The 27,201-nt window shown below is 36.0% G+C and overlaps 1 protein-coding gene across 1 annotated transcript; it reads right to left on the bottom strand.

Moving 5' to 3' along the window:
• LOC123536610 (ethanolamine kinase 1-like) lies at positions 1–26,884 on the bottom strand. Its single transcript, XM_053528016.1, has 9 exons — positions 26,709–26,884; positions 25,276–25,416; positions 20,052–20,173; positions 18,542–18,679; positions 17,629–17,771; positions 14,736–14,819; positions 12,340–12,503; positions 7,128–7,201; positions 1–2,392 (listed from the first exon to the last, which is right to left on the bottom strand). The coding sequence occupies exons 1-9, from the start codon at positions 26,862–26,864 to the stop codon at positions 2,320–2,322; spliced, it is 1,095 nt and encodes a 364-aa protein (XP_053383991.1). The 5' UTR covers positions 26,865–26,884; the 3' UTR covers positions 1–2,319.
• Positions 26,885–27,201: the final 317 nt, after the last annotated feature.

Genomic DNA, 27,201 nt, shown 5'->3' with positions numbered 1-27,201 from the left:
TTTGTTTTTTTGCCAGAAATGAGTCACAGGGCCTCAGGGGAGGTAAAAATTGTGTTTTCAAGAAATGGCCCATTACACAATGTGTCCAAAACTAGGGGGCCATTTTGGTTGATCAGCAGATTATTGGGGGCCATTCTTGACCCTTGTTGGCCCCTTAAAAATGGCTCTTTGGCTGTTGGCCTACTAACGGAAAGTAGTGGACCGTCCTGGATAATCTTAACAAGGCATACATCAGTCTGGTTAGCAAAATTGTAAAAGTTAAACACCCAACATCAAAGTAAGAAAAAATATTCTTCTAACTAACACTTACCCGGCTTTTCTAAAATGACTGGTCCATCATTCAATTTGGGCAGTACCACTTATTATTCAAGGGGGTGTTCACTGAAAATTTACTGACTGAATAGCGAACAGTGCAGACCATGATCAGACTGCATGGATGTGCAGGCTGATCTTGGTCCACACTGGTCGCAAAGGCAGAATCACTTGCCACCAGCAGGCTAAAGGTTAAACAGGTCAATGTTGTTTCTGCAGCATCTAAAATGATTCAATTTTTTCCTCTACTTTTCCAGCTGTATAAACCTTGAAGGAGATGCTGAACACATAAAATAACAGATGAAATGATGGACTTATGCGCAGATAGAAAATAAATACCATTCTATTACAAAAATTAAACAAATCAAATTTATCAAAATCATTGCAAAAAGCATCACAGTTTCTGACTCGCATGGGTATATCAAGAACACACAATAACAAAAAATGAAGTGGTCCCACAATATGACAAAATACATTTCCTGTATACCAAACTAATTTTACCAGTATTTCAATCTTTCAAAATTTCAATCTCTGATTATCTACCACACTGAGTATGTAATAAACTGGTTTTACAGGCAAAGACTTTTTAATATCAGATCTATGATTCACCTTTTCACATTAATTTTCTTTTTAAACATATCTGTAATACAATACCGTGGTATGAAATATTTCATTGACAAACCTTATACAAGTTAAAAACAATTATGAAAAACAGCTTAAAACAACACTCAAAGTTTAAAGCAACAAAAACAAGAGGTTGTTAAGGTTCATATAGGATTTCATTCTTTATTTTGAGATGGTAGAACCCTGAAAATATTACACAATTCAACCATGTACATTCCAAATGTTTTTATACAACCTAAATCTAAAGTATAAAACATGTAGACTGGCACTAACCATTTTCAAAGAATTAAACCCATGAATTAGAGATCAGTTGATATAGGTTGCTGAATTCTGTACCAATAATGACTTGTTCCCATTAAAGTTGTACCAAATATCATTTCAGTGACTTTATCAATGCCCAACTGTATAAATGCAACATGAAAATAAAACAAGAGGGTCATGATGACCCTGGATCGCTCACCTGAGTAATATGAGCTACATGTTTCAAATGTCAAACTGATGCTAAAATATTAAGGAAGTAGGTCAGTAGGTCAAATTTATGGTCACTGAAAGTCAGTTTTAAGATCAGTATGCAAAACTGTACATGTCATTCAAATTTCAAGACTGTATCTTAAAAAACAAGAAAGTAGGTCAGTAGGTCATATTCATGGTCACTGAAAGTCAGTTTTGAGATCAGTGTGCTAAACTGTACATGTCATCCAAATTTCAAGGCTGTATCTTAAAAACAAAAAAGTAGGTCAGTAGGTCACATTCCACATGACCCAGATTCAAACTTTATCTAAAGATCATCAAGGTTCATTCTGACCAAGTTTCATAAAGATACAGTCGTAAATGTGGCCTCTAGAGTGTTAACAAGCTTTCCTTTGATTTGACCTGATGACCTACTTTTTGACCCACCTGACCCAGATTTAAACTTGGCCTAAAGATCATCAAGATTAACATTCTGACCAAGAGTCATAGAGATATTGTCATAAATGTGGCCTCTAGAGTGTTAACAAGCTTTTCCTTTGATTTGACCTGGTGACCTAGATTTTGACCCCAGATGACCCAATACTGAACTCGTCCTAGATTTTATTGAAGGTAACATTCTGACCAAGTTTTATTAAGATTGGGCCAAAATTCTGACCTCTAGAGTGTTAACAGTCAAATTGTTGATGACGGACGACAGACACAGGGCGATCACAAAAGCTCACCTCGAGCACCTCTTGCTCAGGTGAGCTAAAAAGCGAATCTTACATATGGTCATACCATTATATTCATTTTCAGTATACTGTATGCCCTAATTCTACAAAATCAAAAACATTATGGAACCCGTCACAGACACTGATTGATATAAAATTACCCATCCTAAATTTAATGATAAAAAGCTACTGTATGCAAGCATTAAGATGGAAGTTTCAATGCAAGAAATTCATCTCTCCTGGCAAAATATTCATCCAGTTTTTGCTGAGCATATCTGAAAAAGAGAAGCAAGAAATATGTTACGTTTTTAAAAAGATTACAACTGTCATGTTCTATACACAGACAGAATTATTCATGTTGCTTTTGTTTTGCAATGAAATTTATACATAGCCTGGATACTCATCCTGGTTGTTAAGAATATGCAACCTGTTGTATCATTGGACATAGTGCTGAGTTACATTTATGCCTTTTTTTAGATTCATGACTTGCGCTATTTGTTGATACCAACATAAAGAAAACAATTGCAAATATAACAACTGTAAATAACAAGAGGACCATGATGGTCCTGAATCGCTCACCTCTTCCCACATGACCCAGTTTTGAGTATGATGTCGTTTTATCTATTATTTGACATAGTGACCTAGTTTTTGAGCTCATGTGACCCAGTTTTGAACTTGACCTAGATATTATCAAGATGAACATTCTGACCAATTTTCATGAAGATCCATTGAAAAATATGGTCTCTAGAGAGGTCACAAGGTTTTTCTATTTTTAGACCTACTGACCTAGTTTTTGATCGTAGTTGACCCAGTTTCAAACCTGACCTATATATCATCAAGATAAACATTCAGACCAACTTTCATACAGATCCCATGAAAAATAAGGCCTTTATAGAGGTCACAAGGTTTTTCTATTATTTGACCTACTGACCTTGTTTTTGATGGCACGTGACCCACTTTTGAACTTGACCTAGATATCATCAAGATGAACATTCTGACCAACTTTCATACAGATCCCATGAAAAATATGGCCTCCAGAGAGGTCACAAGGTTTTTCTATTATTTGACCTACTGACCTAGTTTTTGAAAGCAAGTGACCCACTTTCAAATTTGACCTAGATATCATCAAGGTGAACATTCTGACCAACTTTCATACAGATCCCGTGAAAAATATGGCCTTTAGAGAGGTCACAAGGTTTTTCTATTATTTGACCTACTGACCTAGTTTTTGATGGCACGTGACCCACTTTTGAACTTGACCTATATATCATCAAGCTGAACATTCAGATCAACTTTCATACAGATCCCATGAAAAATATGGCCTCCAGAGAGGTCACAAGGTTTTTCTATTATTTGACCTACTGACCTAGTTTTTGAAAGCACGTGACCCAATTTCGAACTTGACCTAGATATCATCAAGGTGAACATTCTGACCAATTTTCATAAAGATCTCATGAAATATATGGCTTCTAGAGAGGTCACAAGGTTTTTCTATTTTTAGACCTACTGACCTAGTTTTTGACCGCACGTGACCCAGTTTCAAACTTGACCTAGATATCATCAAGATGAACATTCTGACCAACTTTCATACAGATCCCATGAAAAATATGGCCTTTAGAGAGGTCACAAGGTTTTTCCATTATTTGACCTACTGACCTAGTTTTTGAAAACACGTGACCCAGTTTCGAACTTGACCTAAATATCATTAAGGTGAACGTTCTGACCAATTTTCATGAAGATCTTGTGAAATATATGGCCTCTAGAGAGGTCACAAGGTTTTTCTATTTTTAGACCTACTGACCTAGTTTTTAATGGCATGTGACCCAGTTTCAAACTTGACCTAGATATCATCAAGGTGAACATTCTGACTAATTTTCATGAAGATCTTGTGAAATATATGGCCTCTAGAGAGGTCACAAGGTTTTTCTATTTTTAGACCTACTGACCTAGTTTTTGAAGGCACGTGACCCAGTTTCGAACTTGATCTAGATATCATCAAGATGAACATTCTGACCAACTTTCATAAAGATCCCACAAAAAATGTGACCTCTAGAGTGGTCACAAGCAAAAGTTTACGGACGGACGCACGGACGGACGACGGACGCTGCGTGATCACAAAATCTCACCTTGTCACTATGTGACAGGTGAGCTAAAAATAGGGAAAGTAAAATGAAGTGGTTTTCATGTGTGTTTGTATTATCTGCATTGCTTGTTTAAAAACAAGGAGCTGCGTGGCATCCTTGTTGATACAAAGCAACCTATGTCCAAAACAAGGTCAAGGTCAAACTGAGGTCAGGTGATGTTTGAAGATGAGGAATGGTCACAGGTTACATCTGTATTAGTATCAATTCATTCTTGTAAGCGGTATTGATGCTAGACGAAACGGTCCCATTTGGTTAACCAAGAGATGGCCCATATAAAGCAACCTAAGTCCAAAATGAGGTCAAGGTCAAGGTCAAACTGAGGTCAGGTGATGTTTGAAGATGAGGAATGGTCACAGGTTACATCTGTATTAGTATCAATTCATTCTTGTAAGCGGTATTAATGCTAGATGAAAAGGTCCCATTTGGTTAACCAAGAGATGGCCCATATAAAGCAATCCAAGTCCAAAATGAGGTCAAGGTCAAACTGAGGTCAGGTGATGTCTGAAGATGAGGAATGGTCACAGGTTACATCTGCATTAGTATCAAGTCATTCTAGTAAGGGGTATTGATGCTAGACGAAACGGTCCTGTTTGGTTAACCAAGAGATGGCCCATATAAAGCAATCCAAGTCCAAAATGAGGTCAAGGTCAAACTGAGGTCAGGTGATGTCTGAAGATGAGGAATGGTCACAGGTTACATCTGCATTAGTATCAAGTCATTCTAGTAAGGGGTATTGATGCTAGACGAAAAGGTCCCATTTGGTTAACCAAGAGATGGCCCATATAAAGCAATCCAAGTCCAAAATGAGGTCAAGGTCAAACTGAGGTCAGGTGATGTCTGAAGATGAGGAATGGTCACAGGTTACATCTGCATTAGTATCAAGTCATTCTAGTAAGGGGTATTGATGCTAGACGAAACGGTCCTGTTTGGTTAACCTCGTACGGACGAATGAACGAACGAACGGACGGACAGGACAATCACTATATGCCTATACCTTTAGTCTGGTGTGATATTAATTTTACACAATCAACAGGTAGAATTACACATGTATGCACTTACATTTAGTTTGGTCACAGAAGTGTGACATGAACTTTGCACAATCAACAAGCAATGTTACAGGCTTTTACTTTTAGTCTGGTTTGAAATGAGCTTTACATGATCAACAGACAATGTTATATGCTTTTACCTTTAGTCTGGTGTGATATGATCTTTATATAATCAACAGGCAATGTTACATGATGCTTTTACCCTTATTCTGATGTGATATGAGCTTTACATAATCAACAGACAATGTTATATGCTTTTACCTTTAGTCTGGTGTGATATGATCTTTATATAATCAACAGGCAATGTTACATGATGCTTTTACCCTTATTCTGATGTGATATGAGCTTTACATAATCAAGAGACAATGTTCTATGCTTTCACCTTTAGTCTGGTGTTGATCTTTACATAATCAACAGGCAATGTTCTATGCCCTTCTTTTAGTCTGGTGTGATATGAACTCTACAAATCCAACAAGCAGTGTATTGTGCCTTCCCTTTTGCTGTAACAATGTCAACTGCCTTACCATTACACTTGTCTGATATGGTTTTTACAGCCAACAACCAATTCTAGATACACTTACCATTAGTCTAATGCGATATGAACTTTACATAATCGGCAACAAAACATTTATTAGAACAGTTTGCAATGCCTTTAGTGACAAACAAATTAATTTCCAAACTCAGCATCTATGTATATGGAACAAAATGTAATATAATATCACGATCTTGATTACACATGGGGATGTAAGGATAAAGTCACACAAGCAAAGAAATTTGAGCCTGATTTACAAATACTGCTAAAAATGAACGGCAAATCTTGATCAATAACATTTTGTATGTCATGAATTTTTTTTTGTATTACTTGAACCATGTTAGAACACTGGGCTTACTTATATTTGAACTTGTCCTATATTACATGACAACATTCTGCCTTTAACATTGCACTGTGGAATTCTCTATATCTCAACTCAGGGCTTTTCATCCTTATATAACAGAGGCTGATATTCAGCCACTTCCCAATTGAAAATAAGGTCATTTTTTCCCAACTGTGGCAGAGGAACTTCCAAAAATGTAAAAAAAAAAAATAATTCTTATTTGTTTTTATTTTGGCAATTACATTTCATAAATAGGAAGCAATGAGCTCATTTATGGTTAGGAAACCACCAAATTGTGTCCTCTTTTACATACTACTTTTGCAGAAGGAAAAAAAAAGACCCTGTTTCAATAAAATGCTCTTTTCCCAAAATGAGCTATTATCGCGTATGAATTTCCCAATTTGAAAGGCAAGGGCCTTTTCCCAATTTCCTGATGAAAAGCCCTGCAACTGTATATTACTGCACTTTTTGACATTAGAAAACAACTTTATCTTTTAACTTGTCTACATCAAACATTCCCTATACTGAACTGTGCTCTGACTACTTTTAAAACATTCTTTCAACTGTGCTCTGACATTATGTTTATATATTCTCTATATTTGATCTGTGCTCTGACATTATGTTCAAACATTCTCTTTATTTGAACTGTGCTGTGACATTCTATATTTGAACTGTGCTTTGAAAATACCATCAAATATTCTCCATATCTGAACTCCGGACATGTTATTTCTGAAACCCTGTGAACTGTGCTCTGACGTTACACTACAACATTCTCTCCACTGTGCACTGACATAACAACAGTCTCTATATCTGCACTGTGCTCTGACTTTTCAACAAAACATACTTCACATATGAATCATGCTCTGACAATGAGGTGAAGTATTATATTACAACATTTACTATATTTGAGCTTTTCTTCCTTATACAAACAAAAAATGTACTTACTCCAGAAATCCAAAATCTATTGCTGAATGTTTAGCCTGGACTAGACCCCATAATCCCCAAAACATGTGTGCAACCTGCAAAATATTCATATAATTTTACTCAATAAGTATTTCAAGTGTATGCATTTTAATGTGTAGATATAAATCAAGGAATGTGTTAGCCAAGCACATAACACTGAAGTGGCATATCTGATACAGGAAAAAACTAGAACTGTCACAGGAGTGACTCATACCCCCACCATACGGTCTTGTCACAGAAGAATGGCAACCATAAGGAATCTTAAAAATACTTTGGAGTACTTCATCCTGGGCTTCCACATAGAAGTAATACTAGTATAATACTAGTATAGTAATACTAGTAAATATATTAAATCTCTAATATTAGAGATACACTAAAAGTGAATACAAAAAAATGTCTTACCGACCCATGTTACCACGGGAAAATGTTTTTACTTTTTACATAGGACTTATAATAAAAAAGTTAGAAAAATACCTAAAATATTGAAAATCTAAAAATAGGATTTCTAAAAATAGACTAATTCCTGGAATTTAATACATCAAAATTAACCTTAAATTCTAAGTAAAAAGGGGCATAATTCATGAAAAATTGGTGTCAGAGTTATGCACCTTGTGTCACATGATGTGGGTGATGAGGTGGAACATCTATTTTAAGTTTGAATCAAATCCATTTTGTAATAATTGAGATATAGTGAAAACACATCAAAATCAACCTTAAATTTAAAGTAAAAGGGGACATAATTCATAAAAAATTTATGTCAGAGTTACGCACCTTATGTCACATCATCTGGGTGATGAGGTGAAACAACTATTTTAAGTTTGAATCAAATCCATTTAGTAATAACTGAGATACAGTGAAAATACAACAAAATTAACTTTAAATTCTAAGTAAAAGGGGACATAATTCATGAAAACTTGGTGTCAGAGTTATGCACCTTGTGTTACATGATGTGGGCACATGATGTGGGTGATGAGGTGGAACATCTATTTTAAGTTTGAATCAAATCCATTCAGTAGTAACTGAGATAAAGTGAAAATACATCAAAATCAACCTTAAATTCTAAGTAAAAAGGGGCATAATTCATAAAAAAATGGTGTCAGAGTTATGCACCTTATGTCACATAATGTGGGTGATGAGGTGGAACATCTATTTTAAGTTCGAATCAAATCCATTTAGTAACTAGAAAATGCTTTTGTAAAAAAGCGCATGTCTCCCCCAATGCAAAGTCCTATAGGCAAGAAGTCAATAGCGGTCAGGAGCGAAAGTCAAAGAGACACTGATGGTTGGCTGCAATAGGGATCATCTACTTGGCATGTCCAGTCAACCCGCTAAATTTCAACACTCGTGGCCTAGTGGTTCTCAAGTCACTGTTCAGGCTCCTGTGACCTTGACCTTTGATCAAGTGACCTCAAAATAAAAAGGGGTCATCTACTCTGCATGTCCAATCATCCTATTAAGTTTCAACATTGTAGGTCAAGTGGTTCTCAAGTTATTTCAAAAAAATGATTTTACATGAACAGGCCACTGTGACCTTGACCTTTGATAGACTGACCCCAAAATCAATAGGGGTCATCTACTCTGCATGTTCAATCATCCTATGAAGTTTCAACATTCTGGGTCAAGTGGTTCTCAAGTTATTGATCGGAACTAGTTATCAATGTTCAGGCCCCTGTGACCTTGACTTTTAATGGAGTGACCCCAAAAACAATAAGGGTCATTTACTCTGCATGAACAATCATCATATGAAGTTTCAACATTCTGGGTCGAGAGGTTCTCAAGTTATTGATCGGAAATGGTTTTCCATGTTCAGGCCCCTGTGGGCTTGACCTTTAACAGAGTGACCCTAAAATCGTTAGGGTTCATCTACTCTGCATGACCAATCATCCTATGAAGTTTCATCATTCTGGGTCAAGTGGTTCTCAAGTAACTGACCGGAAATGGTTTTCAATGTTCGGGCCCCTGTGACCTTGACCTTTCACAGAGTGACTCCAAAATCGTTAGGGGTCATATACTCTTTATGACCAATCATCCTATTAAGTTTCAACATTCTGGGTCAAGTGGTTCTCAAGTTACTGATCGGAAATGGTTTTCCATGTTCAGGCCCCTGTGACCTTGACCTTTGATGGAGTGACCCCAAAATCAATAGGGGTCATCTACTCTTCATGACCAATCATCCTATGAAGTTTCAACAGTCTGGGTCAAGTGGTTCTCTGGTTATTGATCGGAAATGGTTTTCAATGTTCAGGCCCCTGTGACCTTGACCTTTGACGGAGTGACCCCAAAATCAATAGGGGTCATCTACTCTTCATGATCAATCATCCTATGAAGTTTCAACGTTCTGGGTCAAGTGGATCTCTAGTTATTGATCGGAAATGGTTTTTAATGTTCAGGCCCCTGTGACCTTGACCTTTGAAGGAGTGACCCCAAAATCAATAGGGGTCATCTACTCTTCATGGCCAATCATCCTATATGAAGTTTCAACATTCTGGGTCAAGTGGTTCTCTAGTTATTGATCGGAAATGGTTTTTAATGTTCAGGCCCCTGTGTCCTTGAACTTTGACGGAGTGACCCCAAAATCAATAGGGGTCATCTACTCTTCATGGCCAATCATCCTATGAAGTTTCAACATTCTGGGTCAAGTGGTTCTCTAGTTATTGATCGGAAATGGTTTTTAATGTTCAGGCCCCTGTGACCTTGACCTTTGACGGAGTGACCCCAAAATCAATAGGGGTCATCTACTCTTCATGGCCAATCATCCTAATAAGTTTCAACATTCTGGGTCAACTGGTTCTCTAGTTATTGATCGGAAATGGTTTTTAATGTTCAGGCCCCTGTGACCTTGACCTTTGACGGAGTGACCCCAAAAACAATAGGGATCGTCTACTCCAGCAGCCCTACAACCCTATGAAGCTTGAAGGTTCTAGGTCAAATGGTTCTCCAGTTATTGCTTGGAAATGAAGTGTGACGTACGGACGGACGGACGGACAGGGCAAAAACAATATGTCTCCTGGGGAGACATAATAACTGAGATATAGTGAAAATACAACAAAATTAACCTTAAATTCTAAGTAAAAGGGGACATAATTCATGAAAACTTGGTGTCAAGAGTTACGCACCTTGTGTCACATGATGTGGGTGATAAGGTGGAGCATGTATTTTAAGTTTGAATCAAATCCATTTGGTAATAACTGAGATCATAGATTTCGGGACGCGACGGGACGAGACGCGACGGGACGGGACGCGACAAAACTTACTCCTATATACCCCCCTCAAACATGTTTGGTGGGGGTATAATTAAAACTGAGTTTGGTTGTATTTTTAAATATTATGCAATGTCTCTCTCCAATTTGGCTACCAATATTTTTGTCTGGTAGACCAATAAATTTGGTTTGTTGGCAATATATCATTAAAATGGTACATGACAATGATATGTACATGTATGCTTCACACTGATCACTTACGAGGTATGACGACAGTCAGCTCAATTAACAATCCCCTAACCTTTCTTTCCTGTAAAGCTACCTAAATACAAAGTTCCATTGCAATATCTCATTCTTTATTACAGCTACTGAGCGGAAAGTGTTCTCCTTTTTTAGTAACAGTGGCCCAAAATACAATCCAAAGCTAGTTCTTCATAATACGCTTGCTCTGACCTGGACCCTATGGCATATAAATGTTGTTGTTTTTTTTGCTACAAAAAAGTATTAGGTGCTCAGTGGGTTTGAACCATGACCCCTCCGTTCCACAGCTCAAAGGTAGCTTAGGCCCAATGCTCTAGACCACTGTGCCACTGTGGAAATTTCTAGGTTTGCACATTAAATCATTTATACTGACTTTGAATTTGACCACATATGCAATCCTAGCCTTGGTTTTTCTATATGCTACATGCAAAGTCTAATTTCAGTCCATCAATTGAAACTTAAGTTATTGAGCAAAAACTAGTTTGTTTTTTTGCTGATTTTTGTAACAGTGACTTTGATTCCACCGACTCAAAATTCATTCCAATCCTTTGGACTTACTATCAGCTACATATAAGCCAAGTTTCATGTCAATATCTCAACCAGAAACAAAGTTATTGTACAGACACCAAATTCTGATGATGATTCCAGCATTTTTTTTTTTATTTTATTTTATTTTTAGGAACTGTGACCTTGACCCAATGACATTAAAATGACTTTTAAATAAAAAAAGAAAAAAAGTAAGGTGATCAGTGGGATTTGAACCGTGACCCATCTGTTCCACAGCACAAAATGTGACTTTGGCCCAATGCTCCAGACCTCTGTGCCACGGTGGAATTTTCTAAGTATGCAAATTAAATCAGTTATCCTGACCTTGAACCTGACCTCATATATAATCAGATCCTTGTTTTTTTTATATACATCTATGTTCTTACATGCCAAGTTTGAAGCTGCCCATCCGCCAAATGACATTGCCAATTTAATAACCATGCAGGTTTTTAACTTTGAAAAACCTGGTTATAAATGTTTTAAATCCCTTTATGAAATGAAGTGATAAAAACTGGACTCTTAAAAACTGCAGATCCCATAGTGTGATCCACCTATGCTAATAATTCATCCAGTATCCTTGGTTCAGAGGAGCTAAAGATTGACCAAATCAGATCTTCTTTTCCTTTACACACATCTTTATTTCATGTCTGACCATCTTTAAAATAAGGAGTTTTGTTACAGTAATATCTATGTACTCACTCATGACTGACTGTATACTATAAAAACATCAAATAGCAATAACTTTGGTCAAGATAGTCAGTACCTTGAAGTTATGATAATGAAAGCATGTATCAACTTCATTCAGTTGTGATTTGTAGTTACCGAGTGACTTGCCTGAGTGACTTACCAACAACAAACATAATCCAAAAGAAGCATATGCCATTGAAATGAAACTTGTGCGCTTTTATCTTGGTATTATTATGGGCAAGGCATTAGTGAAATTTCATTTAGCTGTGATAAGAAATAATGCATATGGCTTGCCAAAAATTGTTAACAAGGTGTCTACATCTGTTGCTGATGACAGTGGTATAACCATGGCTTCACTGATTTTGTCGCAGCAAGCTAATGTAAGAGAAACGAGGGTTACACTTATGCCTGAACATGGACTTATTGGTCACTGTATGGTTTTTGCCAAAATGTGGGGTCCTTATCAGATAGATTTAACCTCAAAGATTCAAAACCATTACCAGTGCAAATTTGTTTGCCTTAACATAACAGATCTCAACATCCCTTTCCGAGACTGTGTCTGGATTTTCCTTTCTATGTTTGGCACACTGTTGTAGATAGTACCGTAACCATTCCATTTGGTATTCTTTATCTGGATATCGTGCAAAATCTAAATCATCTACACCTGAAAAAATGGCATAAAAAGATATATTGTGAAGTAATTTATATTCACTGGAAATAACTGCATTAATCCTTAAAATTAAATCAGCAAATAAACTTTCTTTCTTTTACCTGTATCCTGATTGTTTCGTTGGCTTTAACGCCACAACAACATATTTATTATAGGTCATAAAGCCACATTCCAGCTTTGACTGTGGAGGAAGACCCCAGGTGCCCTTCCTACATTATTTTATCATTGGCATGCACCTGAGTAGAACTACAGACCTTTTGTAAGCCACTAGATGGCTTGTTCACATGAATTCATCGCCAAGTGAAGTAATGACCTTAAACTCTTGGCCAAAGAAGCACCTTATATCCTGACTGGAAAGCCATTTCAGACGTATGAAATTCTATGCAAACAGAATTGAATAATCTCTAATAAGTTTCAAATGAAATTATCTTTACTATATTTCTTTCAAAATGAAATAAGGCAATTGGAACTACTTTGACAGAAAAGGAGAATAGCCTGACTGGCACTAGATATGAACAAGAGCACTGCCTGAGGGTGCTATCGCTGGTCTGCAAGTGCTGTGCAATATGTATGAAAAGAGTTATAGTTCTTGGCCTTCTTATTCAAAGCTAAGTATTCAAGAAAAGTGAACTTAAACAAATATCAACCAAAAAATACTGATTTTCAAAGTACAAAAGGGCCATAATTCTGGCAAAATGCAGGTTAGAGATATGCTTCTTGGTCCACTTACTCGTCTAATGATGATAAACATGTCTGATAAGTAAGTGTGCAATGTTTCAAAGCTGTAGCTCTTATAATTTTTGGGAAGAAGTGGACCTAAACAAAAATTTTAACCAAGAAAATCAAATTTTCTAAGAACAAAAAGGGCCATAATTCTGATAAAATGCAAATCAGAGTTATAGTTTTTGGCCTACATAGTTACCTAATAATGATAAGCAAGTGTGCAAAGGTTCAAAGTTGTAACTCTCACAGTTTTTGAGAAAAGGTGGAACTAAACAAAAAATTTAACCGATGCCGAAGCCGTTGCTGACAATCAAATGACGACAATACCTAGCACACATTTTTTCAAAAATCAGATGTGCTAAAAATCTTTTGGAGCCAAGGGCTGCTTGCTTTAGATTTCAAATTGTATCACATTAGATAGATGTACAAATATGTTTGACAGCTAAAACTGATACAGATACTGAATGACTAGTCTGCATAATGAAATGGATAATATTAAATAATGTCATTTTTATTTGTTCTGTATCTTTGTGTTTGTTTTATGGGGCCGATACTTAAATTATCCTGTATAACTGAAGTAAGGTTGAAATGTTGTAATAAACTCACAAGTAAACAACAACTTCCCCACATGAGTCAGTGGTGGCAGATGAATGATTTTATTGTCTTTAGTTATTCATAACATAGAAGATACACCACATCAAACATTCCATTTCACCTGACTGGATGTTATGTGCTCTGTCTTATAATTTAACTAACCACACAGACTTCATTTGTCAACACTGATACTGAACACTTCTGCACATTTAACATCTGAATGAAATGTTTAACAACAGAATTGAACTTAGTTTAACCATTAACATGCTAAATTTCTATAATGAACTTGTCCACCATTCAATTTGGACCAGTACCATTAACTGTTAAAAGGGGTGGATACCAAAAAGATACTGACTGAATGGCAACAGTGCCGATCATGATCAGACTGCATGGATGTGCAGGCTGATCATGATCTACACTGGCCGCAAAGGCCAATCTGACTAAAGTACATCTCCTATTACGCTACGCATAGGATCTGAAAACGACCTATTCATTGCCTCGTTCTGACGGTCCTTTCACTAGCCAATCAGAGCCTAGCTTACAACATCTTGCAAATCTACCTGTAGCATTGACTTTTGATATTTAAAATTCTTATGTCGTAATGTATCAGATAGCCGCTTAGCTCAGTCGGTAGGCCACTTGCTTTGTAAGCCAGGGGTCCCGGGTTCGAGTCCTAGAATAACTGCATATTTTTCTTACTCTTTGACAATCGAACAAGTCGTCTGATTGGATAACATAAAAATAGCAATAATGGAAATCCAAAATATACAGAAGACGTATGTGAATGGGTCGTTCTCAGATCTTCGTTTAGAAGATCAAGTACTTCAGTCAGATTGCCGCAAAGGCAGAATCAATCATGTCCAGCATGATAAGGGTTAAGAAACTATTTTTTTTATTCCTGTTACCTACCTGCATATTCACAGAAATGATTTCCTAGTTCAAAATGTTCGTAGTTGTACATGGCATACTCGTGGTCAATGAAATATACACAACCTGAAAATTTAAAAGGAAGAAAAATGCATGGTTTTTATAAAATCTCACACAACTTTTAAATTCTACAAATCTTAAAATTTTGCCTTACTCATTAGACTCTTTTCCAGTATATAATATGTATACAACAGAAGCTCTGTCACATATCTCATCGCTACATATCTCCTGCAAGCACTAGGGTTGGGTATCACAACATACATTAATACGACTGTAAAACCAAGAAATTTTGGTCACTACAGTTGGATATATATATCAATGCTTTTCAGATCTAAGTTTACTAAACTATGTCTCACTTAAACAGGAACATTATCTACATTAAATTAAATTGATGTTTTTCAGCTCCAGCAAAAAAAGATCTCCACACTCAGTGTCAACAAAGTATGAAAGAAACTACATAAACAGAAGACTATGTTTCATCAGAATCGCTGATGAATAAACTATTTAAAGTTATAAGCTGAGACATCAAGTGTTTCCAGTGGAGCGGTAAGCAAATAAACTAAAATACAGTCAAAGCAATTGTCTTTGCAGGGGGCAAATAAATCAGTCTTTATAAAAGTCAAAGAAAAAGAATACAATAATCTGTCACTGGTTGTAGATGCAGATCAGAATATACAGTTCAAGTCTAACAGTTTTGACAGTAATGAGGCTCTTCCAAGTTACTGCCAATATAGTTACCCAAGAGCTAGATATTCCCATCTGCATCTACAACCAGTGGCAAATTATTTTCTTGCATACCATGTTTTACAAATAAAGAATAAATAAAGCAAAACAGTCTTTTCTTTTCAGCACTCTTTCTTACAACAGCATATTGATATGAAGTGCCGGAAGCTAACATCCATAAACAGAATGATGTCATGCTGCTTCAATGACACACAAAAATAAAGTCCTGGTTGTAGCGTAACTATAATATGTTTTTTCTGTAAAATAACTTATTTTGAATCCAAAAATATACTACAAGGAACAAACAGCAACCAACACATGAATCGTTAGTTGTCATAAACAGCATGTGAGTCATCTGGCATGGGCGAACCAAATGGGTTTTGCTTGTATGAGTAAAATTAGTGGAAACCACTGTCCGGTTTGCGAGCAGTTGAAAGTTTTTCTAATGACAAGTTTCTTTTTCAAGATGACTGGAATGTAACTGCATAAACTGAGCAATCAGAAGCTACAATCAAGTAAAAATGATGTATTTGTAATTGAACGATATGTGTACTGTGAAGTCATGATCATCTGTCGTGGACTTATCTTTATGGATTTTGTGACTGTATGAATCTGTGAAATCCATTGAATAAATACAGTTGGAACTATTTTTTATCTCAACACTGAAATTGATGAGATTATGTTGCCATGAACTACATGTAGACATTTGGTCCAAACAATGGAATTATATGCCAATGAAACCAAAAGGTTTTACAGTATCAGCATTTCAATTACACTGGAACAAGCTGTCACCATGGCTACAATTTTCATTCAATTAAGAGATTTTTGTGCTATTCATAATGATTCATTCAAACATGAATGTATATGTGGAAACATGTGTTCCCTTTATGTTGGACTGGTTTTGATCATTATTTCTGGTTAAAACATTCTTACTACATTTCCTTTGTATATGTATTTTTCATCTTTTTTTTTTTGAATTCCATCTTACTTATATTCTGACTGAATGTGACTATACTATTTGTGTTTTACAGTCAAGTTGAAACAAGTCAGGTCATTATAGAGCTTCCTGTTTTATATGGGGGTAGAACCATTAACATTTGATCCGCACCATGGGAAAACCAACATAGTGGGTTTGCGACCAGCATGGATCAAGACCAGCCTGCGCATCCGCGCAGTCTGGTCAGGATCCATGCTGTTCGCTTTTAAAGCCTGTTGGAACTGGAAAACTGTTAGCGAACAGCATGGATCCTGACCAGACTGCGCGGATGCGCAGACTGGTCTGGATCCATGCTGGTCGCAAACCCACTATGTTGGTTTTCCCATGGCACGGCTCATTTAATATGCCCTGGGATTTATACCAACCTTTTTCAAAACATATCCAAAGACTTGCAATCCGAAACTGTTACTGTCTGACAGAGACTTTTGGTAGTTCACAGTACAATCAAAAATAAACTGGACAATATCTAATTAGTCACTTCTTTTAGCTTATACATTTAGATGAAGAATGTGAAATAGAAAGAAATTAGGTAAAATAACAAAGCTGACTCAGTTGTTGATTTATATATAAATCATCATTGAGAACATTTACTCTGTCATTAGTTGATGTTTCATAAAATCCCTGTTGATTGTTGCACTGTAGTTATTGTAAGGACAAACCTTTGAAAAATGGAGATTTATCCATACTCATTTATCTATCCCTGTCTGGCCATTGTAAAACAGTAAATAGTCTTCAGATTTTAGGCATTGTCCAAACAGCTGAATGCAATATCATATTATAAAAGTCTCGACCTTTTAGGTCCTTATGCATATTTAGTAAAATTCCAAAGAAAAGGTGCACTACTTCACATACTAAATAACGTTCCCACAAAGTTTCAGTACTATCTCAAATAATTTTGGAGATATGAGCATCACAAATTTTGTCTGATTAACAGATGTCCAGACTTAAGCAAATCTAGGTCTGCCCCTAAAAGTGAGTGATGAGCACCAGGGTAGAAATAACAACCTTCCATGGGACACCTGGATAGCATCCTCACATGACAGAAATTTATCCTTCAAGATGGGTTTGAACCGACAGTGGTGAGGGCAAATAAGTCAAAGTCATAGATGCCCTTAATGCCCTAAATACTCATACCAAGCACAAACATAAACTCACCTTTTTCTTCATTATAGATAATGTTTTTGAGCAACAGGTCATTATGGCAGAACACAACAGGTGAATTCAGCGCCTCAAGATGTACACGAAGTTCATCTAATTCTTTCCGTAACACATCTTTTGGCTTTATCTTTGCAAGATACCTGGAGAAAACATATCACATAATTATGTGATAAACTCATAAAGCATAATAATGATGCACAAAGATTAAATATACAATGTACTAACCATAAGTGACCATGAGAGACATTCCAGGAACTCACACTGAGGAATGATATGAAAAAAAACTACAAATGATTTAAGAATGGAGAAAATATGACTTAAGCATGACCTGAGATCCTATGACAGAGGCTTTACCCAAGAAACTATGAATATGGCATAAGATTAAGGTACAATCTGGTATCCCATGACTGAGGCATAACCTGAGAAATGGCACACAATCAGTATTCAAATTGTTTTCTCATAGCTCGATTTCCTGCCCTTAGAAAATTGTGAAATTTTGCTTATAAAGATATGCCTGTCACAGGTGGATTCATACCTTAGGGCTCAAACACAACTTGAAAATAATGGGGAATTACCAAATTGTTCTGAAATACAGATAATAAACATGTCACTAGACCATGAATATTTTATAACATTGATGTACCTGTACTGGAATCTTGTATATCTAGCATGTTCATTTAGAGATCAGATGTGTGAATAAAAAACATCCAAAGGTGTCAATCTGAGTTGAACAATTATCAGCCCACAGAATGACTGCTACATAGAGAAAAAATGCTTTACAATACTTCAACTTGTCTCAAGCAAAATGTCCACAAGACCTAAACTTTGATGTTACATTGTAACCAAATTCTTTTCGATATTTCTGTAGATAAGCTCTGGATCCTTAAAATAAAAAAAGTGTAATACATACTGTTTATTCCTTTCTGGGTCATTAAAACCTTCAGGGGATAATTCCAAAAATTTGTAAATTTTCTCCCAGAGTCCTGTTTTCACCTCCCTACCCTCAGGTCTAACTGCATGAACTTCTATCATTTCTTCGGCTATTAACCTGTTGAATCAGAAGAACATTTTACCTCGAGAGAGACAAGAGGTATGCAAATGAAATTGTGGCATTTAAATTATTTGTTTAAAATATCAGAGAATATTTAAAATCAAACATTTTCTTAGATTTCCAAGTCTTGCATTGATATTTTTAAATGCTATTTTTCTTAACACCTTTTAAGTTAAAATTCTATCAAATTTGACAGTAATACTTCAGATAAAAGATTCAGTTTAAAACATTTAAAAAAAAATTCTACCATTTTTTTAATTTGTCATATCTCTAAATCTGTTTATATTTCAAGGATCATTATGGCATGTCAGAAAAGCATACATGTACAAGCTAAATGCTAGTGGAATTTGAGAATACATGTAGCTAGTGGGCTTGGAATGTACAAGCTAATTTCAGCTAGTCAATAATATACCAAGCAAATGTCTTCAAAGCTTGAATAGTTTGTTCTGCAGGTATACATTTTTCTGCATGAAAGGAATGTTATCATTTATGTTTATAAATGATATTTCATTGTTCAACAAAACTCTGATATAATGCATGATTGCAGCCTGCATCAAGTAAACATGGAAGGATCTGACTTTAGCTTGTATTAAAGTGGATAAAAATGGCACTAGCTATTTTAAGCTAATAGATTTTTTTTTTGTGACTGGCTACTTACAGAGATTAATCAGTAGGTTTTGGCCAGTAAAATAATAATAAAGTAATTAAATATTATTGTTTAACATTAGCCGGTATCTTTTCATTTTAGCTAGTGAACAAGAAGGGCACTAGCTACTTTTAGCTAGTAGAAAATGTTGCTAAATTTGACCCCTGTGTGCATAACCAATTTGAAACTGGTATTCAAATATTACAGACAAGAACTGAAGAGAATATGAATTCAATTTAATTAGAAATTGTTTAATTTTCTTAAATTTTCACTTCAGCACACGGATTATTAAATAATTGATATACATTGTTGTAATTTCAAAATTCACAAGAAAAAAATATATCTGAGAAAACCACTCAGATATATTTAAAAAATATATAGCTTTACAACCTCCTTGCTGCCATTCTTTTTTTACAGGAAACTGAATGTTTTGAAGGTAGACAGGTACCAAAGGTACATTTCTGTGAAATCATATCAAAAACGAACGAGTAGTTTCTGAGAAGATTTAAAGTTTTTCCTTTCGTTTGCCATGCCAATCAGAATTGTGCATGGATGACCTAGATCTGAATTAACATTTCTGTGGAGTTTGGTTAAAATTGGCACAGTGGTTTAGAAGGAGATGTTCTTTAAAGAAATCGTGTAAGATGATGGATGGAAAACAGACATACAAGTATACTAAAAGCACAACATCAGCAGTACTAATAATTAACCAATATGACATACTTTCTAATTCTTTCATCTCTGACTGTATTCTCATCAAGGGTGACACCCTGTGCAAAACCATAGGCCAAACCATTGTTAAAGGCAGCATATAGGGGTTGACTTTTACCTGCTGCACTCAGAATCTACATGGAAAATAAAATTGTGTTTTTTCCTATATAAACGACTACAAAAGATTCGTAACACTAACAGAGGTTACTGACTGATGTAAACAGATTCATAATGCTAACACTGGCTACTTACCAATGTAAACAGATTGATATCACTAACAGAGGCTACTGACTGATGTAAACAGATTCGTAACACTAACACTGGCTACTGACTGATGTAAACAGATTCGTAACACTAACACTGGCTACTGACTGATGTAAACAGATTCGTAACACTATCAGAGGCTACTGACTGATGTAAACAGATTCGTAACACTAACACTGGCTACTGACTGATGTAAACAGATTCGTAACACTAACACTGGCTACTAACTGATGTAAACAGATTCGTAACACTATCAGAGGCTACTGACTAATGTCAACAGATTCATAACACTAACACTGGCTACTGACTGATGTAAACAGATTCGTAACACTAACACTGGCTACTGACTGATGTAAACCGGTTGCATAACACTATCAGAGGCTACTGACTGATGTCAACAGATTTGTAACACTAACATTAGCTATTGACTGATGTAAACAGACTGTAACACTAACATTAGCTACTGACTGATGTAAACAGATTCATAACAATAACGCTGTCTAATGACTGATGTAAACAGATTCGTAACACTAACATTAGCTACTGACTGATGTAAACAGATTCATAACACTAACACTGGCTACTTACAGACAGATGTAAACAGATTCGTAACACTATCAGAGGCTACTGAATGATGTAAACAGATTTGTAACATTTACGAGGGGTGTTCAATAAATACCCGGAAAAGTGCTCTCATTTCTTTATTTCTAGTCTCATTTTGCTAAAATTGAAAATATGACGGATATGAAGATACTGAATGCAAATACTTAAATTACAGATTTCAGAACATGCACAATATTTATTTGTCGTCTCCTAGGCAACGCCATCACCTCAAAAGCGGCCCAACGTCATTAAGATGCTGTCATATCACACTCAATTAATCAATACTACTGTGATTACCATTGATTCAATGTTTATTACCATTAAATGCATTTTACACCTTCCTAAGAATAAATAAATACTGTTCATATGATGTTCCTGTCGTATTGAAGAAATTGGACACTGAACTGATGCCCTATCAAGGAGCTCTTTAATTTATTAAATGTGACTGAACGTTATTTTTCATGTCTGTAACACAAGTCGTCAGCAATATTCTCCTGACTACTTCAAAACGTCACGTCTCACTAAAAAAAATTGTTTTCTTCAGCGCATTGTCCCTTAAAAAACAAAGAAAAATATCAAACAGGAAATGCCACGCACCAAAAACGTAGCCTCCTCAAAACGAAACCCCCAACCTTTTTCAGCATAGCATTTGTCTCTTTTCCTTGATTTTCGATTCAAAACACAAAATGTTATTTCACATCTCTGTTCAACACTGATTTTCAAGCGACGACCAACTCAATATGCCTGCCAAATATTTAAATGATGTAACATTTATAATTTGACGTTATTGGCGTAACGCTTACTTTTCTTATCAATATTCACCCAATTTAAGAAAAGGTAGCTTGAAAAATAGGCAAGTGGCAAGTAATGTTTTAGCGCATGTAAAATAGAAAAAGAGACAAAATTGGGTCGGATGACGTCACATGTCGTTGCCATGGGGACTCGCATTTACTTATTATTTATCCAAAGACAATCTAATTTTGACATATTAACTCAGTATTCCCTAGTCTACATTTTGTAGCATTTTCATTTATTTTTGAGGATACATGAAGAATTGAGAGCACTTTTCCGGGTATTTATTGAACGCCCCTCGTACAGAGGCTACTGACTGAGGTAAACACATTCATAACACTAACATTGGCTACTGACTAATGTAAACAGATTCATAACACTAACACTGGCTACTTACAGACAGATGTAAACAGATTCGTAACACTATCAGAGGTTACTGCCTGATGTAAACAGATTCATAACACTAACATTAGCTACTGACTGATGTAAACAGATTCATGACACTAACACTGGCTACTGACTGATGTAAACAGATATTCATAACACTAATGCTGGCTACTGACTGATGTAAACAGATTCATAACACTAACATTGGCTACTGACTGATGTAAACAGATTCATAACACTAACGCTGGCTACTGACTGATGTAAACAGATTCACAACACTAACTACTGACTGATGTAAACAGATTCACAACACTAACACTTGCCACTGACTGATGTAAACAGATTCACAACACTAACACTTGCCACTGACTGATGTAAACAGATTCACAACACTAACATTAGCGACTGACTGATGTAAACAGATTCACAACACTAACATTAGCTACTGACTGATGTAAACAGATTCATAACACTAACATTGGCTACTGACTGATGTAAACAGATTCATAACACTAACATTGGCTACTGACTGATGTAAACAGATTCATAACACTAACATTGGCTACTGACTGATGTAAACAGATTCATAACACTAACATTGGCTACTGACTGATGTAAACAGATTCATAACACTAACATTAGCTACTGACTGATGTAAACAGATTCATAACACTATCAGATGCTACTGACTGATGTAAACAGATTCATAACACTAACATTAGCTACTGACTGATGTAAACAGATTCATAACACTATCAGAGGCTACTGACTGATGTAAACAGATTCATAACACTAACATTAGCTACTGACTGATGTAAACAGATTCATAACACTAACATTGGCTACTGACTGATGTAAACAGATTCATAACACTAACGCTGGCTACTGACTGATGTAAACAGATTCACAACACTAACTACTGACTGATGTAAACAGATTCACAACACTAACACTTGCCACTGACTGATGTAAACAGATTCACAACACTAACACTTGCCACTGACTGATGTAAACAGATTCATAACACTAACATTAGCTACTGACTGATGTAAACAGATTCATAACACTATCAGAGGCTACTGACTGATGTAAACTGATTCATAACGCTAACTACTGACTGATGTAAACAGATTCACAACACTAACACTTGCCACTGACTGATGTAAACAGATTCACAACACTAACACTGGCTACTGAAAGACCCATAACACAAAAAACAGTCTACTGGCTATAGACAAAAGAATCATAACACTTTTATGGACTACTTACTGTAGGTAAAAGATTTATAACTCTTACACCGTCTACTGGATGTAAACAAAATTCTGAAAGTACTTAACAAACTAGATGTCAGCTTAAGCAAAAAGTATGCTGAAGATAATAGATAATTAAATATAAATCATTTGATGCTAGTACTCTTTAATCTATTTGTATACAAACATCATATAATATTATAATCCAAGGATATCCAAATATAAATAAGAAGATAGAATTTGAAAAAGTGCCGCACAGCAAAATATATAGTTGCTCACCTAATTTTGACTTTTTGACCTTGAATATACATACAACACACTGCATCATGATTACAGCAGTGCCCCTACCCTGCTAAATTTCTACAGTGAACATTTCCATCTTTCAATTTGGACAGTACCATTAACTGTTAAAAGGGGTGCTTACCAAAAAGATAACGACCGAATGGCAAACAGTGTAGATCATGATCAGACTGCATGGATGTGCAGGCAGATCATGATCTGCACTGGTCGCAAAGGCAGAATGAATCGTGCCCAGCATGATAAGGGTTTGACTGGTAGTTCTAGCAGTCAAGCAGAACCAAATGAAAACTTTTTAAAAAGGCTCATGCAAGGAAGCTCCTAACATACCACGAGGATCATGAGAACTTGTTCTAAGGACTTTCTTCACTTCGCTCTGGTAACCCAGCAAAATGCCCAAGCAGAACCCATTGAACAAACTTAAGAAAGGCCCATACAAAGAGCCAAAGACTAAGTTTGGTGATGATCTATCAAGCGGCTCATAAGGAGACATTGTTTAAAAGATTTTCTATCTGTAGGTGAGCCTTAAAAGGGGCCAAGCAAAACCATCTGAACAAATTTAGAGGAGACAATCCAAGGATGCTGTAAACTTAGTTTGCTTGAAATCCATCAAATTGTTGATGATATAAGAAGCTGTTCTGGTGGCTCCTAAAATGGCAAGCACAACCTATTGAACAAAAGTGAGAAGGGACCATCCAAGGATGCTACAGTTGAAGATCAATCAAGTAGTTCATAAAAAGCAAATATTTGAAGCTTTTTCTACCGTTAACTATGGGGGCCCCTAAATGGGTTCAAGTACACCAATTTGAACAAAACTCAGAGAAAGGACCTTACAAGAACGCTAAAGACCGAGTTCGGTGATGTAGGAATTCATAAAGTAATTAAAAGAATGTTTCTATTTTTAGAAAGGTGCCAAGCTGCATGATTTCAATAAATCTGAGATAGGTCCATATAAGGTTTCTACAGACCAAGTTTGGTGAAGATCCATGAAGCAGGTAATGGGAAGAAATCATTAACAGGCTTTTCTATTTTTATTTCTGTTTGCCTTCTGTTTTCTATTTTTACCTCTAGCAGCTCCTAAAAGAGGCTTAACTGAACAGTCAACCATTTGAACAAAATTCAGAAAAAAACTTACATGGATGCTACAGACCAAGTTTGGTGATGATTCACCATGATGTTCGAGAGGAGTTTAAATAATTTTTTCTATTTTTAGCTCTGGCAGTCCTTAAAATGGGTCAGCCGTCAAGTGGAACAATTTGAACTGAACTGAAAAAAAACCCCCTTACAAGAAGTTGTTTTACGTTTTTCTATTTTTAGTTCCTGTAGCTCCTAAATGGATTTGAAAAAAAAAAAATTGAGAGGGGACCCTGCTAAGATACTACAGACCAAGTTTGGTATAATTCTGGCAAGTAGTTTCAAAGAAGATAATGAAGCTGAAATGTTTAGACAGACACCAGACAATCTGCCTATACTAATAGCTCACCCTGAAACTTCAGTTCAGGTGAGGTAAAAATGTGTCATCACTTATCTTAAAAGCTACAACGTTAATAAACGAGATAAGGTTTCAAACGCTATAATGAAAAATTCATAGACAATAAATAATTGTAGTTTCTCATAGCATTTAAGATTTTGCCACAGCTTACCTGTATATTTTGTTTTTCAAGATCTCTGTCTATCATAAGTTCTGTACCACTACCATAAATCCTCATAAGAACAACATCATCTTTAAAATGTCCGTCCTGATAGTAACCATACAACTGGTTAGATATACCTCCAGTGAAAACCTGTAACAGAAGAAAACTTACATTAACCCTTACCCTGCTAAATATCTAAAATGGACCGGTCCATCATTCAATTTGGGCCATACCACTTATTATTCAAAGGGGTGTTCACTGAAAAATTACTGACTGAATAGCGAACAGTGCAGACCATGATCAGACTGCATGGATGTGCAGGCTGATCTTGGTCTGCACTGGTCGCAAAGGCAGAATCACTTGCAGCCAGCAGGCTAAGGGTTAATCAATACAATTCAACTACTTCAAATGTGATGGAAGGTTGAAGCCTTTGTATTATTTTATGTTTTCCAGTGAATTATAGAGTTTTTCAGTGAAATAAAAGGGATAATCCACAGTTTTGAAACAGTAGATTTTCATTTTTATTTTTCACTGTTTTTGCCGAACTAGTTCCTGACGTCATTTGTGTTATGCTTTCTGCTGACCTTTCCCGTGATTTTCAACATTTTATATAAATAACGCAAGAAAAGTAGAGTTTTACATATACAATAAAAAGAAAATTTGTTTGTGTCAGTGGAATATCAATTTTATTTCACTTGTGAACACCAAAAAAGTCATTTTCACTCATGGCTATGCCACTCCTGAAAATATCAGTTTTTGAAGCTTATTTGTGAAATTTTCTACGGCCACACTCCCTGGTTTTTGTCATGTGACTCTTACTTAGCCAGGTATTGATCTAGTTCGGGCACTGATCCAATTAGCCACTTTCCAGGGAGCTCGGAAAAGGCTAGACATACTTACTGTCACTGAGTGGCTGCTTCTTAAATTTCTGACATTTGCAGCCAGTCACAAATTGATATAAAACAAACTAACAAACTGTATGCATCGGTTTAGTTCGACTAGGAGAAGGCATGACAGACGACCTTGCAACTGGCATAAATAGAATTATGCAGGATGTAAATTTTTTAAAGCCGAGGAGCAATGTCAATTTTCCAGGATATTGAATTTTACGAATCTGGTTAGTGCCACATTGATGATTGAAATTTGAATATCGTGTGTTGCCCTCAAACAATCATCGTGACGCGACGCATGACATTGCAATGACACACGACATTTTAACATTTGAATGTCTCATTGTTATGCTAGGTTTTGGCAAAAAATATTGCAGTAAAAATTGAGTGCCATTGTTCATTGTCGAGTGTAATGTTGTGTGAAACCTAACGCGACAATGAAACATTCAAATGTTAAAATGTTGTGTGTCGTTGTTCATTGTTGTTCGTCGCGTTGCCCGACATTCAATGTGGCACTAACTGGATTCCGTAGAATTTATATCCAACACTGACCTTAGATTTCAATGATTTTGCCTCTTCATTATCAAACCATATTGGTCTCACAGATTTTAATACACTTAAAACTTCTTCACAGCAGTTATTTTCTTGTATTTTCACAGGATTGATGGTAATATCTAGTTTTATCGGCGTTTTTGCCATTGCTGTCATTTGACACTTTCTGCCCTCAGCGTAAATTAACGGGAAACACTACTTTCTATATTTTTGTCGGCCATAGTCCAGGCTTTGCACCACTAAAATTATGACTCTAATATACTGACTAGAGGTTAGGGTTAGGTCGACTATGGCCACAGTGGTTCGTTTGCCCTATGGAAAATAGCCTTACCCTAAATTAACATGGACACCGTTTTGCACCGTGTAAAAGGTAATAGACCACCAAATCAAACGACTGGTTGCATTAGGTATGAAGGTATTAAATGCATCCGCTACTATTTTCTATATAAAATTAACAACTTATAACATATTTTTATCAAGATTTCTAGCCTTT

This window comes from Mercenaria mercenaria, chromosome 17, assembly GCF_021730395.1.
Source record: "Mercenaria mercenaria strain notata chromosome 17, MADL_Memer_1, whole genome shotgun sequence".
NCBI classification, from domain to species: domain Eukaryota; kingdom Metazoa; phylum Mollusca; class Bivalvia; order Venerida; family Veneridae; genus Mercenaria; species Mercenaria mercenaria.
The sequence above is the reverse complement of the archived record's forward strand: the minus strand, read 5'-3'. Positions and strand labels throughout refer to the sequence as shown.